At 37.7% G+C, this 17,929-nt stretch overlaps 1 protein-coding gene across 2 annotated transcripts in view; it reads left to right on the top strand.

Annotated features, from left to right (window-relative positions):
• Positions 1-13,154: 13,154 nt before the first annotated feature.
• Positions 13,155-17,929, top strand: part of vps11 (VPS11 core subunit of CORVET and HOPS complexes) — a 32,655-nt gene continuing 27,880 nt past the window's right edge. The window contains exons 1-2 of one of the 2 annotated variants that reach the window (XM_062048269.1): positions 15,700-15,895; positions 16,175-16,323. In XM_062048269.1, coding sequence (XP_061904253.1) covers positions 15,754-15,895; positions 16,175-16,323 — 291 coding nt within the window. In that variant the 5' untranslated portion in view covers positions 15,700-15,753. Of the gene's footprint in view, positions 13,303-15,699; positions 15,896-16,174; positions 16,324-17,929 lie in introns of those variants that run through there. The other variant, XM_062048270.1, reaches the window with a different exon arrangement.

Raw genomic sequence — 17,929 nt, forward strand, 5'->3', positions numbered from 1 at the left:
AACCATCTCTGCAGCAATCCACCAATCAGGCCTGTATGGTATAGTGACCATGAGCAATTTCTTAGTAAAACGTTTGCTAAAATACAGCTGAAAGACTTTGACCATGAGAAGCAAAATTATCCAGTCTGATGAGACAAAGATTGAACTCTTTGTCGTGAATGCCAGGCGTCATGTTTGGAGGACACCAGGGACCAATCATCACCAGGCCAATACCATCCCTACAGTGAAGCATGGTGTTGGCAGCATCATGCTGTGGGGATGATTTTCAGCGGCGGGAATTGAGAGACTAGTCAGGATAGAGGGAAAGATGAATGCAGCAATGAACAGAGACTTCCTGGATAAAAAACAATGCTTCGCATCCAACCTGATGGAGCTTGAGAGGTGCGGCAAAGAGGAATGGGCGAAGCTGCCCAAAGATAGGTGTGCCAAGCTTGTATCGTATTCAAAAAGACTTGAGGCTGTAATTTCTGCCAAAGGTGCATCAAGAAAGTATTGAGCAAAGGCTGTGAATACTTATGTGATTTTTTTTTTTTTTTTTTTTTTTAAGTTTTTAAGATCGCAACGACCACCCTGCGTCCAGACCTCGTCCTATGGTCTGAAACCTGCCATATTGTCTATATCATTGAACTGACAGTCCCGTGGGAGGATGCCATCGAAGAAGCATATGAACGCAAGAAGCTGCGGTACTCCAACCTTGCAGCTGAGGCACAGGACAGAGGCTGGAGGGTAAGGGTGCGCCCAGTGGAGGTGGGCTGTAGGGGCTTTGTAGCTAGCACAACAGCAAAGCTCCTTAGGGAGGTTGGAGTCAGGGGGCAGGCTCACAGACAGGCCATTAAAGAGCTGGCCAACACAGCAGAGAGGACGAGCCATTGGTTGTGGTTGAGGAGGAGTGACACCAGCTGGGCTGCTAAGGCTAACACCTAATGGGACACACACACCCAGGGATTTGATCACCCTGGGGTGGGCCCTTCCTCAGCAGAGGGTGTCTTGTGGTAAGCCGGGCCGAAACACCCCGTGACGCTGGGGCACACAACTGAAGATGTGTCCCAATGGTGGAAAAGCCTCCCAGCAGTGTCACCTAGCCTCACTTAGGTATGCGGTCAGGTGCAAGCCTGGCTCAGGGAAGAGGACGCCCCTGCCATGCAGAGTCCCCAGGGATTGTACCAACTAGTCTTTTCAACAAATTATGTAAAAATGTTTTTTTTTTAAACATTTTCCCATTGTCATAATGATGTATTGTATGTAGAATTTTGAGGACAAAAATGAATTTATTGTAATTTGGATTAAGGCTGTAAAAAAAACTGTAGAAAAAGTGAAGCGATGTGAATACGTTTCGGATGCACTGTATACCTCTTGAACTTGTCCACATTTTCTCACATTATGACGTCAAAGACCAACCCTAAGCATAACAGTTGTGAAATAGAAAGAAATTGGTACAGTTTTCTTAGCTTTTTATGGAGGTGTGACTTTGACAACTATTTCACCCCCTGAATAAGTACTTTGTAGAACCACCTTTTCCTGCAATTATATCTGCAAGTCTTTCGGGTTATGTCTCTAGTAGTCAGTCCCGCCGAGATTTCGCAGACTTTTTTTGTGGTTATTAATGCCTAAAATGCCCGATTTTGTGACAGCCCTTTAAAAAAATTGCAATATTTTGAGGCATATTTTTTTTCCAGTATGGTTACATCCGCTTGGGAGTTTATGAATTTGTAATCAGTGTTATAAAGGTTTTTTGTTATCCTAAACTGAAAATGCACGATTTCAACAAATCTAACAAAATATGCTTCATAAATGAAATTTTACATTCGGCACCCTGTAGTTATCCATCATCGTAATCCGCTAATCCCACACTTTCAATGTTTGACGTTAAATTAAACCGGAGAACAAAGAAGAGATCCTGGATAACCAAAAACTTAATTTGTAATACAGGCCCCTGGGCTCTAAATTTATTAGAAGTGATGTGATACTGCTGTTTTATCAAATCTGAAAATGTATCATGTGATATCGCTCAGTATACAGGACAAATGTCATTTCTTTCGGTAGTTGCCTCCAAGCCCAGGCCTGCGGACCGATATCAGACCACAAAGACATTTGTTTGAAATTACATCCATTTTATTTAATGTCTGTTCGGATATTTTATTTCAAATCCCCACTTCCACCGGTGCTTTACAATATCGCACTTGATTGCCTGCGGTTACGATGAGCTAACATAATGAGTTGCAAGAAAACAAGGACAGGGTCCAACATAATCTGCCCTAAAGTGAGTTTATTTTAGTGTGATAATACTGTAGTAATCATTGTGATGCACATAATCCGTTTTCCCCGCTTTATTCATGTGATGAATAGCTAGGTTAAAAAGGTTGGGGACCACTGTGCTACAGGATTGTAGCTCAATATATGGGATAAAACGAGATAGCAACCTGGTTGTGGTTATATTTTTAACTTCTTTCAAACATGCATACAGTGACAATATGGTACATCACATATTCCAATTTCTCATTACATGTCCAAAAAGGTGAAGCAAGAAGCAAAGTTTCTGAGTATGTATGTATGTACTTTTTTTGACAACTTAAAAATGTTTTGACATAGTAATCTTCCTAGCTGACACCTTTTTGATGATCCGTTAATAAATGCAGTCTTGCCTTACTTAACCCTGCTTCTTGAGAAACTTACCAACTCTCGTCACTTTACCTGAGCTCAAATTGTCTGTCATTACACGGTTTGCTGATGCAACTGTTATTCCTTTTAACACTCTCTGCTGATAATTATTACTTGTTGATTAAACACTTATTAAAATGGCATCTGTTGTATATGTGTGAAGAGTTTCTTTTTTTTGGAACTTTTGTCACTTGCATTGAACAGTAAGAATTTACCTTAAATGTGACTTTTAATTTTGTAAATTACAATAGTGTGACTCTTATGTTAAAATCCTGTAATTCACACTTAAAATAAACAGTTATTGTTGTAGCTTGAACAGAAATGTTCACTTGTATAGGGCTCAATTTATGTGACAACACCAATCCGGAAGAGGACAGCACAGCAATGCAGGCTCAGGTGGAACTCACCGGGAATTGACCTCTCCCCTGAAATGTAGCTCTTTTCACTGGTAAAGGTAATGATCCTTCTGCAGGTTCACACACACAAACTGTATTACCACTTTTACTTCCTCTAATTAGTCATGTTTGATGTCTTGTCGGCCTGAGCCGAGGACCTCACTTAACAATGCAATCTGTACTGTGTTTATTTATCAGCTGGTTTTTTTGCAAGTTCAATGTCAATAAATCAATCAATGTTTATTTATATAGCCCTAAATCAAAGTGTCTCAAAGGGCTGCACAAGCCACAACGACATCCTCGGCTCTGATCCCACATCGGGGCAAGGAAAAACTCAACCCAATGGGACAATGAGAAACTTTGGAGGGGACCGCAGATGTGGGGACCCCACCACTGGGCGACCGGTGCAATGGACGTCGAGTGGATCTAGCATAATATTGTGAGAGTCCAGTCCATAGTGGATCTAACATAATAGTGAGAGTCCAGTCCATAGTGGGACCAGCAGGAGACCATCCCGAGTGGAGACAGGTCAGCAGCACAGAGCTATCCCCAACCGATGCACAGGCGAGCGGTCCACTCCGGGTCCCGACTTTGGACAGCCAGCGCTTCATCCGTGGCCACCGAACCTGTGCCCCCGCCTCCACGAAGGAGAGGGGGGCAGAGCAGAAAAGATACGGCAGATCAACTGGTCTAAAAGGAGTGTCAATTTAAAGGCTAGAGTATACAAATGAGTTTTAAGATGGGACTTAAATGCTTCTACTGAGGTAGCATCTCTAACTTTTACCGGGAGGGCATTCCATAGTATTGGAGCCCGAATAGAAAACGCTCTATAGCCCGCAGACTTTTTTGGGCTCTGGGAAAACTAATGAGCTGGAGTTCTTTGAACGCAGATTTCTTGCCGGGACATATGGTACAATACAAGCGGCAAGATAGGATGGAGCTAGACCGTGTAGTATTTTATACGTAAGTAGTAAAACATTAAAGTCACATCTTAAGTGCACAGGAAGCCAGTGCATGTGAGCCAGTAAAGGCGTAATATGATCAAACTTTCTTGTTCTTGTCAAAAGTCTTGCAGCCGCATTTTGTACCAACTGTAATCTTTTCATGCTGGACATAGGGAGACCCGAAAATAATAGGTTACAGTAATCGAGAGGAGACATAACGAACGCTTAAATAATGATCTCAGCGTCGCTAGTGGACAAAATGGAACACATTTTAGCGATATTACGGAGTTGCAAATGAAATCCCTCTTTTGTTCACTTATGTGAAAGACTGTATTCCTTTTATAAGTGCTGGACTCCACCCATATTTTTTGTTGAACAGTCAAAAGTCGGGTCGTCTAGAGGATTCCAAAATCATTTATTTAAAACTGATCACAGGGAAATGGTACAGCATTGGTCTCATTCCCGCAAAACCGTTGTGAATTGCTCAGGTAAACATCACGAGCAGAATAAAGAGGAGACGCTTGAGTGGTTCCATCCATCGATTGGGGGATTTTTTTGGCAGATGTGTGGCTGATTAAAATGAATATAATTTAAAAATAATAATATCTGATGCTAGTTCCTCCCTTTCACGATTTTAACCTTTGTACAATTATTTAGATATTGAAGAACAGCTTGGACGGTCATAGAAATTGTTTTTTAAACATACCAGGCAGGCCTGTAGGTCAAAGAGGCAGCTGCACATTTGTGTGTGCTTAATCAAACAGTTTGAAGTCAAGTGACATTCAAAACAAATGACTGTATGTGTATACTTGCTATAATATTCCAACAAAAGTATCTCAAATAATCACCTTATAGCAGCTAGATTGACATAATGTGACGTGATACGGACACCTAGTGACTAGTCAGTGTACACTAAGATCATCACAATCGTTTTTTACTGTCTTTAACCGACTGGGGCATTCATAATTTGATAGCAGTTAAATCCCACCAGGACGAATAAGTCCTCAGGGAGTTAAGAGTGTATAGAAAATTGTTGGATTCATATTTTTTCTACTTTTTTTTTTGCTCAGTTCATCAATTTAAAAAAATAGTTGTGTTTATTTTAATTTGTTTTAACCCATTATAATTAATTATGTCGACGTTGACACAGCGAGGAAACAAGGTAAACTCGCATTCTTTGTGGGCGCCAAAGTGTTCATAGACAGGAAGGAGTTTGAAGGTAAAATGTCGACCATGTGTGATTAAGGCTAAAGAACAGGAAAATGTGATAAGGTGCTAAAAACAGCATGTCTTTGTTTAACAGATTGAACCTGTATTATAATCATTATTTATTTTTTCCTTTTCTCTCGTCTATTTCATTTTGTTCATTCAATGTAAAGTATTTAAGTCTTGGGGTCGGACAGACTTTGCTACCGGGCTGCACAGAAACATTAAATAAAGTATAAACGACCGCATTTTCTCTGTCTTAACTTTCGCCTGTCCCATTAGATACGCCAGTAAACTTGTTCATAGATTTATAATAAAACTCCTGATAGAAAGTTATACCATTTCTTGTATTTGTTATACACTGCAAAAAAAATTATGCACAATTTACGGTAAAATACTGGGCGGGGGTTGCTGGAGCCTATTCCAGCTGCACTCAGGTGGAAGGCGGGCTACATTCTGGACAAGTCGCCACCTCATCACAGGGCCAACACAGATAGACAACATTCACACTCACATAAAACACATTACATGCAAAGGGAGATATTAATCGACAACTGGAGGGCCATAACTTTAATAAACAATGACTCCAAACTGTTTTCTATTCATTTCGCGAATAATTAAAACATTCCTGAATGGGATTATTGAGGACTGCTGATTAAGCCTTGTGAATGGGAGACACACTAGTAATAATATTAAGTTGGTTTTAGGTATCTATCGACTACAGTGAATTCCTAAATTTAAATGGTGTCATTCTTTGTGTTAATTCGATACAATAGAACACTCCTTTTTTTTTGAGCTGTTGGAAATATTTGGCTTTGAAGAGTATTGGAAAAAGGTAATTCACCTCATGTATAACAACTGTAAGAGTTCCATTAAATTGCGTTAGGGAACCACTTCCCGTTTCAACATCAACCGAGGACTTAAACAAGGTGACCATATCGCTTCCTGCCTGTTTCTGTTGGTAATGCAGGCTATCGCCACTTACAGCCACCCAGACCCAGCTGTAGAAAAACATCTGGGGGGGGATTCATTTTTTTCAGGGGGGCACCTGCCAAAAATTGGCCATGGGCTGAAACTGCACTGCTGGTACTTTGTCTGTCCACTCAACTGATTACTACATGTAAGTCAAAACACTTATATTCTTGGTTATTGTAACAATATGTGTTTGAAATTATTTAAGCCTTTATCGTGTTAAAAAAAATGAAAGAGTTGGCCATTTCTATGATATTAATGAGATCGTAAAGGAATGTTATAGACTTAGACTGAGACTTAGGCAAACTTTAATGATCCACAAGGGAAATTATTCAACACAGTAGCTCAGTTACAATAATGGAAAGTGTAAGGATGGAAAGGACAATGCAGGTATAAATAGACTAATATAGCGATAAAAAATCTAACATTATATACGAATATATACATAATATGTGTACAGTATATTATACATACAGATATATTATATTATGTCTATAACATATATACAATATATACCAATGACCATGTACAATATTACAGTATATACAGTATATGTGACAGCAGCAGCATAAAATAGAGAGTAGATCCAGCAGAAAATAGAAGTAGGTAACATAAGGTGTCAGGTAATAGGCAGATATCATCTATTGCTATATGGCGAGTGATTATACAGCTGGGTGGAGTGTGGAATGAAGGAGTTCTTGAATCGCACAGTGCAGGAAGGAGGCTAAAGGAGCCTGTTGGAGTATGAGCTCCGTTATTGATTCGATGTTGATGTGCTAAAAACGTTTTCTTGTTTAAAAGCTACATACAATATTAATTGTTCTATGTTCAAGCATAAATTAAATATTAATATAGTGTATGGATGTTTTCATTAAATCAATGTATTCTTGCCTGCCAAAAAGTGATTCAAAGTAGTATTTTGATATTGACACATCTCATCTGTGTGAGTGATGGCTGATGGGCAAGCTACTTGGAAAAGATTGTTTATTGAGTATGTCATAGTCAGCTCCGCATCATACTGTACATGTAGTACAAAATATGCATACATATCTCCAGTGAACAGTATTTTGCTCAATGGCAATATTATTATTTCACAAAAAATAAAATACAATTTAATTAAGAAAAGAAAAAAATTCAATTAAATCAAACATATCTCAAAAGGGTAATGGGAAGAAGTATAAATTTGTTGAATCCCCCCACCTTTTTGCGTAGTTATTTAAACTAATATCCAGTTTCCTCGGAACCACATTTTATCACGTTCATCTGGATCCACATAACTCAATTTGCCCAGAACAATGTGCTTACAATTCTCAATATATCATATAAGTCATTCATACTCATATTGAAAATAAGCCTACACCACACTATACCGAACCAAAATATTAGATGTGTACAATTTCTTAAAATGCTCAATGTTTGAACAGTGTTTGAGTTTATCACCCAAGCTGTTCCATGTTTTCACCCCACAAACTGAGACACAAAAACTTTTCCTTGTGCTAAGTGCTAAAGCGTGACTATTTTTTGCCATTCCTCTGAGTTTATACCTATGTATATTAAAATGTTGTAAGCTAAGCTACAAGTTATTTTCCATTAAATGTAGCTAAGCTACGGGGGAAGCTATCCCCGGAGAATTGTAGCCAGCTACACGGCAAGCTACATTTATCGACATTTATATCTTTGGGCCCACATGTATAATATCAAAGTTAATGTAACTGAGAGTGTACAAATGGACCCAATAAGGGTCCATTACTATTAACTATCTGTCATTTAGCTGGGGACACCCTGCAACTACCTCTACGGGTTCCTGCACCTCACTGTATGACTTTATTTAGTTTGCCTTTTCTTTGGCCCATCCCTAAAATGTTATTAATGTTCTAATGTAAAAAACAGCATCTATCTCAGGCCTGGGCAATTATTTTGACTCGGGGGGCCAAATTTAGAGAAAAAAATGTGTCTGGGGGCCGGTATATCTGATTTTTAGGAACACTAATACAAAATCTTACAATAATGTCTGATTGATAGCTAAAAACGTTATGACAGACCGCCTTAAAAACGGAATGGAATTTTAAATTTGTTTACTGAATGAGACACTCATAATGTACATGAAAATAAAGAATGTGGGTTTTACGATATTAACTATGACCGATAAAACACTGAATATTGACAACATATGAACGTCACAAACGCTCTCGATTGACATATTTTACAATCAAGCAAAACGCAATAAAAATGCAACAAACACAGCAAAATATGAAAACGAAAACGAACCCACTTACTTGACTTGACTTGACTTTATTAATTCATGCTTGCAGTGGAGCCAGGGCCCCACTGAAAAAACAGCTGAACTTTACAATGAATATCAAACAAACAAAAATTAAAAAATTAAAAGAACAGACAGTATTTTATATAAAAAAAACATTTTCAGGGCAACAGTAGCATGGAAACTATTAGCATTCTGGTATATGACTGTATTACTTATTTAATTTACAATCTGATACATCACTAAGCTTTAGAAGTTTGTTGTAAAAATCTCCTTCCGTGTCTGTCCCTGACACCCAAATTTCAGGCTGGCCGCTCTGGAAACACTCTATGGAAACGCTCCCCACCCACACTGCTTGGTGCCTCGTCTGAGCTGCTGTGACGTAGATTACCATAGTAACTAGTATATCATGCATAAGCGCAGATTCCAACCATTGAAATACTTTTTATAGTTTCAAGACTTACGGTAATTTGAAAACATCACTGCAAATCATAATGGCAGCTACAGTTTCCATCTTAAAGATTTAAAAAAATATTTGGAAATGTCCGGTGAGCCAGACTGAAATTTGTCCAAGTCTGATCTATTTATATCTTGAAAAACAACAATGACTTGTGTTTTGGGGAACAATTGTTAATGGTTATGTGCAGTAAACCTTTTTATGAACTCAACTCACCTTAATGTGTGTTCCTAAATTTGTGTTGGACGTCTTAGATGATGAGAGCAGTTATGATTTTGATTTACAGAGTAAGCAACTAAAAACTAAGGTTTCAGGCATTGTTCTCTCTAAACACACACATTTGTCTAAATATGGCCAAGAACACGCATTATTGTGGGTTTCCTGCACATCATCTTCATCACTAAAGGAAAAATCTAATCTCTGCCATTTTCAAGTATGTTTCTTTTCTTTTTTTTAGTTGTCAGCTTGAATAAATACATTCATGAAGATGTACTCACATCCATATTTCACAAGGGTCTTCTGGTGGAATAACCTCCCCTCGTTGGGTAAAATGGACACTGGAAGGTGTCCACATCTATTCTGGCCACTTGTGGTGTTTGTTCGTCACAAAACATTGTTTTGCTCTGTAAGAGGACAAAAGTGAAAGTTTGGCATTTGAAATGATTTCCTCCTCAAACAAGCAACAATGAGCTGAATTGTTGTCAACCTACACAATCAAGATGGACATATTAAAATAATCATTGAAACAAATGATTCAATGTTTAAAAGAGGTTAACAACACTGACCTACTTTTCTAAGACGCAATACAAACCACTTTTAAACAAAGACTTTTTATTTTGGATCCAACTTTTTTACAGGTATATCCTACATGTCTATGACAAAATACTGACGGCATAAATGTCAAACATTAATCCTCCACCTCCATGCAGTTCAAATATATACATTTTATGGTGACTCTTTAGACAGAACAAGTATAACGTTTGTTTTGAGCCAAACACAATAAACAACAAAACGTGATTCTCGCAGAAATAAACATGTTCACATTGTTTCATATCAGGTAACGACACAGACAAAATAAAACCACATCATATCGTTAATTTACTGAGCCTTAACCTAAAGGCTTAGTGGCCACATGCGTGGACAGCACCTTTTAGCTCTTATTTCCAAAATTGTGTACACTACTGAATTGTGGTCTAATGGCCGCTTATGTCAGGGGTGTCCAAAGTGCGGCCATTTGCGGCCCGCAGGTATTTTTTTAACGGCCCCACGGCACATTCTAAAAATACAATGAAAAAACAAAACAAAACATAAAAAGTGGTATAAAAGAGCAAACAGGTGAAATGTAGCAAGAAAATGTTGCATTATTTACTCTAATAACACAAAGCTGCCATGCAGGCTGTTTCTTTCTTTAAAAAATAATAATAAATCAAAATCAATGTTATTATGAATTATTGACCTATTCAAGGCTCCATTTACTTCACATTAAATATTCCACTTTGAGATATTTTGGGGGGGAAATGTTGCATATTTTTTGGTTGCCATTTAAAAAACAAAGTTTTTTAAAGAAGGGCCTAAAAAGAACAAACAAAAAATATAAACAACAATAAAACTTATAATTGATGGATAGATCTGAAGTTGATCTTGAGACTATTGTTGTAAAAGTTTTAAAAAATGTTGGATTTATTTTTTTAAACTTTACTGAGCAGTACACTTTTGGATCCCCAATAATTTTAGTGGGACTTTTTTTTTTAAGTGTCATTGCTCAAAAAAAATAATGAATTAAAATCAATGTTGTTATGAGTTGTTGATCTTTTTAAGACTCCAATTATTATATAACCTCAAATATTCCACTTTAAAACACTTAAACAACTTGCACTGAGCCTAGTCTATAAAATCCGCTACACCTCCCTGATACCGAAGTACATGTCAAACTACTTCCTTAACGTAAATGACCGCCATAACCACAACACCAGGGGGAGCTCCACTAACCACATTAAACCCAGATTCCGAACTAACAAAGGTCTTAACTCATTCTCTTTCTATGCCACATCAATGTGGAATGCGCTCCCAACAGGTATAAAAGAAAGGTCATCTCTATCCTCCTTCAAAACCGCAAGAAAAGTTAACCTCCAGGCAGCTACAACCCTAAACTAACACCCTCCCCGGATTGCTAATAATCAAATGTAAACAATCAAATGCAGATACTTTTTCTTATGCCTTCTGATCTCTCTCTCTCTCTCTCTCTCTCTCTCTCTCTCTCTCTCTCTCTCTCTCTCTCTCTCTCTCTCTCTCTCCACTCTCCACTACTTGATGTCCATATGCCCCCCACGCCCCCTCCACACCCCTGATTGTAAATAATGTAAATAATTCAATGTGATTATCTTGTGTGATGACTGTATTATGATGATAGTATATATCTGTATCATAAATCAATTTAAGTGGACCCCGACTTAAACAAGTTCAAAAACTTATTCGGGTGTTACCATTTAGTGGTCAATTGTACGGAATATGTACTTCGCTGTGCAACCTACTAATACAAGTCTCAATCAAAAAAAAAATTTATTGGGGGAAAATATTGCATATTTTGTGTTTTTTTCCATAAAAAAACACAGTTTTCCTTGACAAAAATGGCATACAACTTAAATCTTTAAAAGCGTTATATTGACATATAGACCTAATGTTGATCTAGAGATTTAAACCTTGAATAATAATAATAATAATAATAATAATAATAATAATAATAATAATAATAATACTAATGACACATTTGTAATATTTTTTTTGACCAAAACCTTTTGGGGTCCCCAGGATCAAGTCTAAGTGGAGGCCTAAATGTATCTTTTTTATACATATATTGTATTGGTTTTTAAAATAAAAAATATCAAAAGGGCCCCTGCTTGCTTTGATTTTTCAATGTGCGGCCCTCAGTGGAAAACGTTTGGACACCCCTGACTTATGTGGACACTTATACTGCTATCTGGTGGTGTCAGAAGAGTATAACATACAATGGAATTTGGAAAAAAAAAAGTGTAAAAATAAGAATTAGCATGTCACTAAACATGAAGTACACGTTTGTATGGACTAAGTACATCATATCAAAAGATGATTCTTGGTTTTTATTCTAGCTAGGGTCCAATAAGCCCAAATAGCAAAGAGAAATAAAAAAAAGCATGTAAACAAACAGCTTGGGCCTTAAGAGGTTAAGTCATATATTGCAGTCTAATTGCATCTTTCTACCATAAATAGTTTGTTTATAGTTGATGAATTATTATCGTTTATAAATCATACGTTATTAAATATGTATTAATTAGTTGCCAAATTGCTGGTGACCAGTACTAATTTGCAATTCTCACTTAATTAAAATGCGCAAACACGCAATACATTCAACGACCGAAATAATAACCATAAACTGTTTGATTATTCATCATATTTCTTCCACGTTTGGATACGTTCAATTTAGTACACGCATAACTGTTGTATCGTGATCCAAGATGGTTAACCATCTTGGATCACGTTACAAAGTCAGTATGTCCACTCTCACGTTGTCAACTTGTCAGCGCCACGGAGATCAAATTTGACATATTCATAAATGATGGTGGCATGGAAATGTTTGTCAATATTATGCTCCAAGCAAAATAAAATTCTACAGAAATGTCGATTTATGAAAGTAAAACCTACATTTTCTAATTGGCTTAATAATTTAAAATGATAAATTAAATCTTGGAAAATTATTAAAAATACAAAAGCCCTTAAATTGATTTCGTTAGTGCAGAAATTCAATGTGACTTAGATTAGCCTTTTTTTGTCTGTTTGAATTTTGTATCTTATCCTCATTTTATTACTATTATTTATTGTTATTTGTATATTCTATACCCCCCGCGACCCCAAAAGGGACAAGCGGTAGAAAATGGATGGATGGATGTATATTCTATTTGTATTTGCTTTAGTTTTCTTTCCTTTACATGTTTTGCGAAATACAGTATTTGCTCAACCTGATTGGATGTTTGAAATTGCTGAGATTTGTTGAAAGTGTCTTGGTTTTTATGTACATTGAGAATATATTTTTGTATGTACATTGTTCAATAAAAAAATAAAATAAAAATTAAAAAAAAGCATAAAATATGTCAGCGCCACGGTGGGCGTTCCATTAGGACGGGCTTCATTTCCGGTGTCGTCACCCCTGTGGGCAGAACAAAAAGTGTTTCCGGCAGCTCGACCCTTCCCTTCTGGAGAAAGTGACGTAAAATGTGCGCATGCTTGGTCCGATGGTGTCTTCCGGTAGCGACAGTCATATGATCATAGACATCTTATAAGTAGACGCAGCATTGGCTACTGTGACGCGAGAAATTCGGCCGCTATCTTGAAGTGGTGATGAGGAGCCGGCGAGCAGCCTAAACTGACAGTTGACAGGTAGAAAACAAAGATGGTGTTCAGCGTTTTCCTGCTCAAATGAGCGGACTGTTGAAAATAGGAATCGGGGGATTACTTTTCACAAGTAACATTTAACATTAACGTACTATTGGTTGTATTTAGTGAAAAGAATATTGCCACAGAGTTGAGAAGGAGCAAATATCTTCAATAGTACTGAAATCGTAGCCGCTAGTATGACCATAATAGAATTGCTTGTCAATTAAATTAATTAAATTAAAAAATGTCATACTTGAATACAGAATTAGGTTTTATTCTGAATCCAGTGAAACAGATTGGTGGTTTTAGCTGATATAAAGAACTTAAGCTGTACATCAAGCAAGAATGGGAAAGAATTCCACCTGAGAAGCTTAAAAAATGTGTCTCCTCAGTTCCCAAACGTTTACTGAGTGTTGTTAAAAGGAAAGGCCATGTAACACAGTGGTGAACATGCCCTTTCCCAACTACTTTGGCACGTGTTGCAGCCATGAAATTATAAGTTAATTATTATTTGAAAAAAAAATAAATAAAGTTTAAGAGTTTGAACATCAAATATCTTGTCTTTGTAGTGCATTCAATAGAATACGGGTTGAAAAGGATTTGCAAATCATTGTATTCCGTTTATATTTACATCTAACGCAATTTCCCAACTCATATGGAAACAGGGTTTGTACATTGTTTATGTAGGATATAAGCATGTATATATAACTAGGGATGATACTCGAAACCGGTTTTCCCGGTTGTTCGATAAGACAAGAACCGAGTCCTCGGACTCGAATCCCTTTTTGAGAACCGGTACCCGTTATCGAGACCACTATAGTAAAGAAAATAGTTGGTTCTTTATTCGAATCCCTCGGAACGAATCCCGACCAGAAATGCTCCGCGTGACATCACAAGAAATGGCGTCACGTAGCTCAGACATTAGGCGCAGAAAGCGAAAGCAGGAAAAAAATGGACGGGAAAAAGCGCTCCAAGGTGTAATAAAGTTCAAAACAAAATGTATAATCCAATGAATCACTTTACTGAGAGATTTGAGCAGGGTACAAACACATGACGAACACTTTTACGACCAACCGGAAACATAGCAACCAGGCTAGCAACGCACCTCCTTTACGGCAGCTGTCGCAACGTTCTGAAAGCAACCGCAGCACATACATATATATATACAACATATATCTCCCTTTTTTAACTTTTGTTTTTCTTTCCTTGTAAACAAAACAAAATCACACTGTATATGTGTTGTTTGTCTAATTATAAATAATGCAGACGAGGCGTGTTGGCTGAGTTCTTGACGTTTACTTTCACGGGTGACGACATGCAACACTTTTCGGGGCTACCGCGCATGCTCGTCATTCCCGTTGCATGTTGGGTAGTGTAGTTGTTATATTCCCTGGCCTAGCTCATCACATCTTCCCCCCTATAAAGAAATAATGTTAACTAAATAAAGTGTATTTCTTTTTTTAGCTTTAACTTTTCATTTTTTAGCATTGTAACCACATTTGCAAACAACTTTTCTCTTCATAGAATTTTCTTTCAATAAAGAAATAAAGTGCAAAAATGTCAAGCATCATAACAAACAGTTATGTCAAATAGCAGCAGAAGTGCACTTTTTGGAGAGCTGTATTATTTTCAGTTTTGTGCCCAAGGTACTGATTTAATTACTATTTAACACTATATTATTATTTATACACCTATAATGATCACAGAGACAGGTTGTTTTTGTGTTACTGTATATATTTGTTTTTATGAAAAATCCCACTTAATATACTTTGGGTAACAACAGTCAATATTTATTTATTTTATTTTATTTTTTTAGGGGGGTAACAGTCAATATTTATTTATTTTTTTAGATTAAATTGTTTTCTAATATAATAAAAGTGAGCTTTTGTTAAACCAAATATTGTGGGTTTTTTTTCCATATACAACAACCTATCTGGACTCGATAAGAGAATCGATAAGGAATCGGTTCGATAAGACGATTCGATAATAGACCCGAACTCGATAATTTCTTATCAAACATCATCCCTATATATAACCCAATCATAATGTTTCTTGAATTTAAAAATAGCTGACCGTTTTTTCCCCCCTTCTCTGGGATTATATTCCCAGTTTTGATCTTGGACGTCTGGTCACTTACAGCATATAAGAATATGATATTACTGTTAAGCTAATCATGAATAATAAAACATGTGTCCTTTATCATAGCTACACGTATGACAAAAAAACTTCGTGAAAATCAGTGGTATTCAGTGAGGTAAAATGAATTAAATGCGCTGACAGTTCATTGCTCCTGCTAAATGAATTGCACTGTGTGGAGCGGATCACCACTCCAAGATGGCGGCCCCGCGTCTCGTCAGCGCCAGTAGGCAGTAGCGCTCGATGCTGCATCTACTTATAAGATGTCTATAATTGTCACATGATCGCAGTCACTCTTTACCCGGAAACGTCAAAACAATGGCAGCGTACCTGCAGTGGAGAAAATTCGCATTTTTCGACAAAGACGAAGTATTGGATCGATTAGATCATGGGAAAAACTTTGATCTCCCCAAAGGAATATCTGCTTGCGACACTGGACGTGGTCATATTGTCCTTGGAGATATCCTTCAACTGTTTGGTTTGCATGTTCGGCTAATATTATGCTAGGCTGGATGCTATTTAAACCTAAAGCGATACGAAGAGACACAGTAGTGGTTGAGGTTTTATTATGAAACTCTTGTTGCAAATTAATCAAGGCGACTAGTCGAATCTATTTAGCGCAGTTTAGTACTTATTTTCTCGTGGTGTCAAATATTCATTGCTGCATGTTACATATGGTATAACCCAGCTAAATGTGCACGTACTGCAAATCTATCTGTTGTCCTTAGCCACATTTTACATATGGATGGCAACATCTGGCTTTTAATGCGGTCATTGCAGCTGTCAACTTTCCAGGCGTACAAGTTGCGAGTAACACATCTCTTCCAACTGAAACAACACAGTATCCTTGTAACAGTGGGACAGGACGAACACGGAATTAACCCCCTTGTGAGTATGGTGTTTTGGAAGAAGTCGGCATGGCGTCTAGAGCAGCGGTTCTCAATTTTTTTTCACAAAGTACCACCTCTGAAAACACTTGGCTTTCCAAGTGCCTCCCTAATGACCAACTTAAAAAAACAAAACAAAAAACAGTAGCGCAGTAGGCCTAAGTATTCATTAAAAACAAGGCAGACGTTTTATTCAACAAGTATATTTAGTATTTTTGGCCACACAATGAACAAACATTATCATCAATCATCAATCAATCAATGTTAATTATATACCGGTAGCTCTAAATCACAAGTGTCTCAAATGGCTGCACAAGTCACAACGGCATCCTCGGTTCAGATCCCACATCAGGGCAAGGAAAAACTCAACCCAATGGGACAATGAGAAACCTTGGAAAGGACCGTAGATGTCAAGTGGATCTAGCATAATATTGTGAGAGTCCAGTCCATAGTGAATCTAAAATAATAGTGAGAGTCCAGTCCATAGTGGGGCCAGCAGGAGACCATCCCGAGCGGAGACGGGTCAGCAGCGCAGAGATGTCTCCAACCGATGCACAGGCGAGCGGTCCACCCCGGGTCCCGACTTTGGACCACCAGCGCTTCATCCGTGGCCACCGAACCTGTGCCCCCCCCCTCCACAAAGGAGAGGGGGGCAGAGCAGAAAATAAAATAAACGGCAGATCAACTGGTCTAAAAGGGGGGTCTATTTAAAGGCTAGAGTATACAAATGAGTTTTAAGATGGGACTTAAATTCTTCTACTGAGGTAGCATCTCTAACTGTTACCGGGAGGGCATTCCATAGTACTGGAGCCTGAATAGAAAACGCTCTATAGCCCGCAGACTTTTTTTGGGCTCTGGGAATCACTAATAAGCCATAGTTCTTTGAACACAGATTTCTTGCCGGGACATATGGTACAATAAAATCGACAAGATAGGATGGAGCTAGACCGTGCAGTATTTTATACGTAAGTAGTAAAACATTAAAGTCACATTTTAAGTGCACAGGAAGTGCAGGTGAGCCAGTATAGGCATAATATGATCAAACTTTATTGTTCTTGTCAAAAATCTAGCAGCCGCATTTTGTACCAACTGTAATCTTTTAATGCTGGACATAGGGAGACCCGAAAATAGTACGTTACAGTAATCGAGACGAGACGTAACAAACGCATGAATAATGATCTCAGCGTCGCTGGTGGACAAAATGGAACAAATTTTAGCGATACTATGGAGATGAAAGAAGGCCGTTTTCAACCATGTTGCTTCATATACAGTACATATTTACAGACTTCTCTGGCATACCACTAGATAGAGCACGCGTACCTAAGTTTAAGAATCACTGCCTCGTCTAAGGAAAATATTGATATATTAAAATACCACCGCCATTCATATATGCTGTAAATATGTTTGTTTGTGCTGTTAAGGCTTTTCAGTCATTTAAAAATGCATTTTCTAGCCAGTGACGACACGCTGCCCAACTTCCGGGTCCGAGTCTTACTAGATTTGTCTCAAACGTTTGTCAGAACATACATGTGTGCTAGGGTTGCGCAACATATAAGATGTACGTTAAACATTATATACATTTGGATTTTGATAGAGCAAAATAAATT

The sequence above is a fragment of the Entelurus aequoreus genome, linkage group LG05 (genome assembly GCF_033978785.1).
Source record: "Entelurus aequoreus isolate RoL-2023_Sb linkage group LG05, RoL_Eaeq_v1.1, whole genome shotgun sequence".
NCBI classification, from domain to species: Eukaryota; Metazoa; Chordata; class Actinopteri; order Syngnathiformes; family Syngnathidae; genus Entelurus; species Entelurus aequoreus.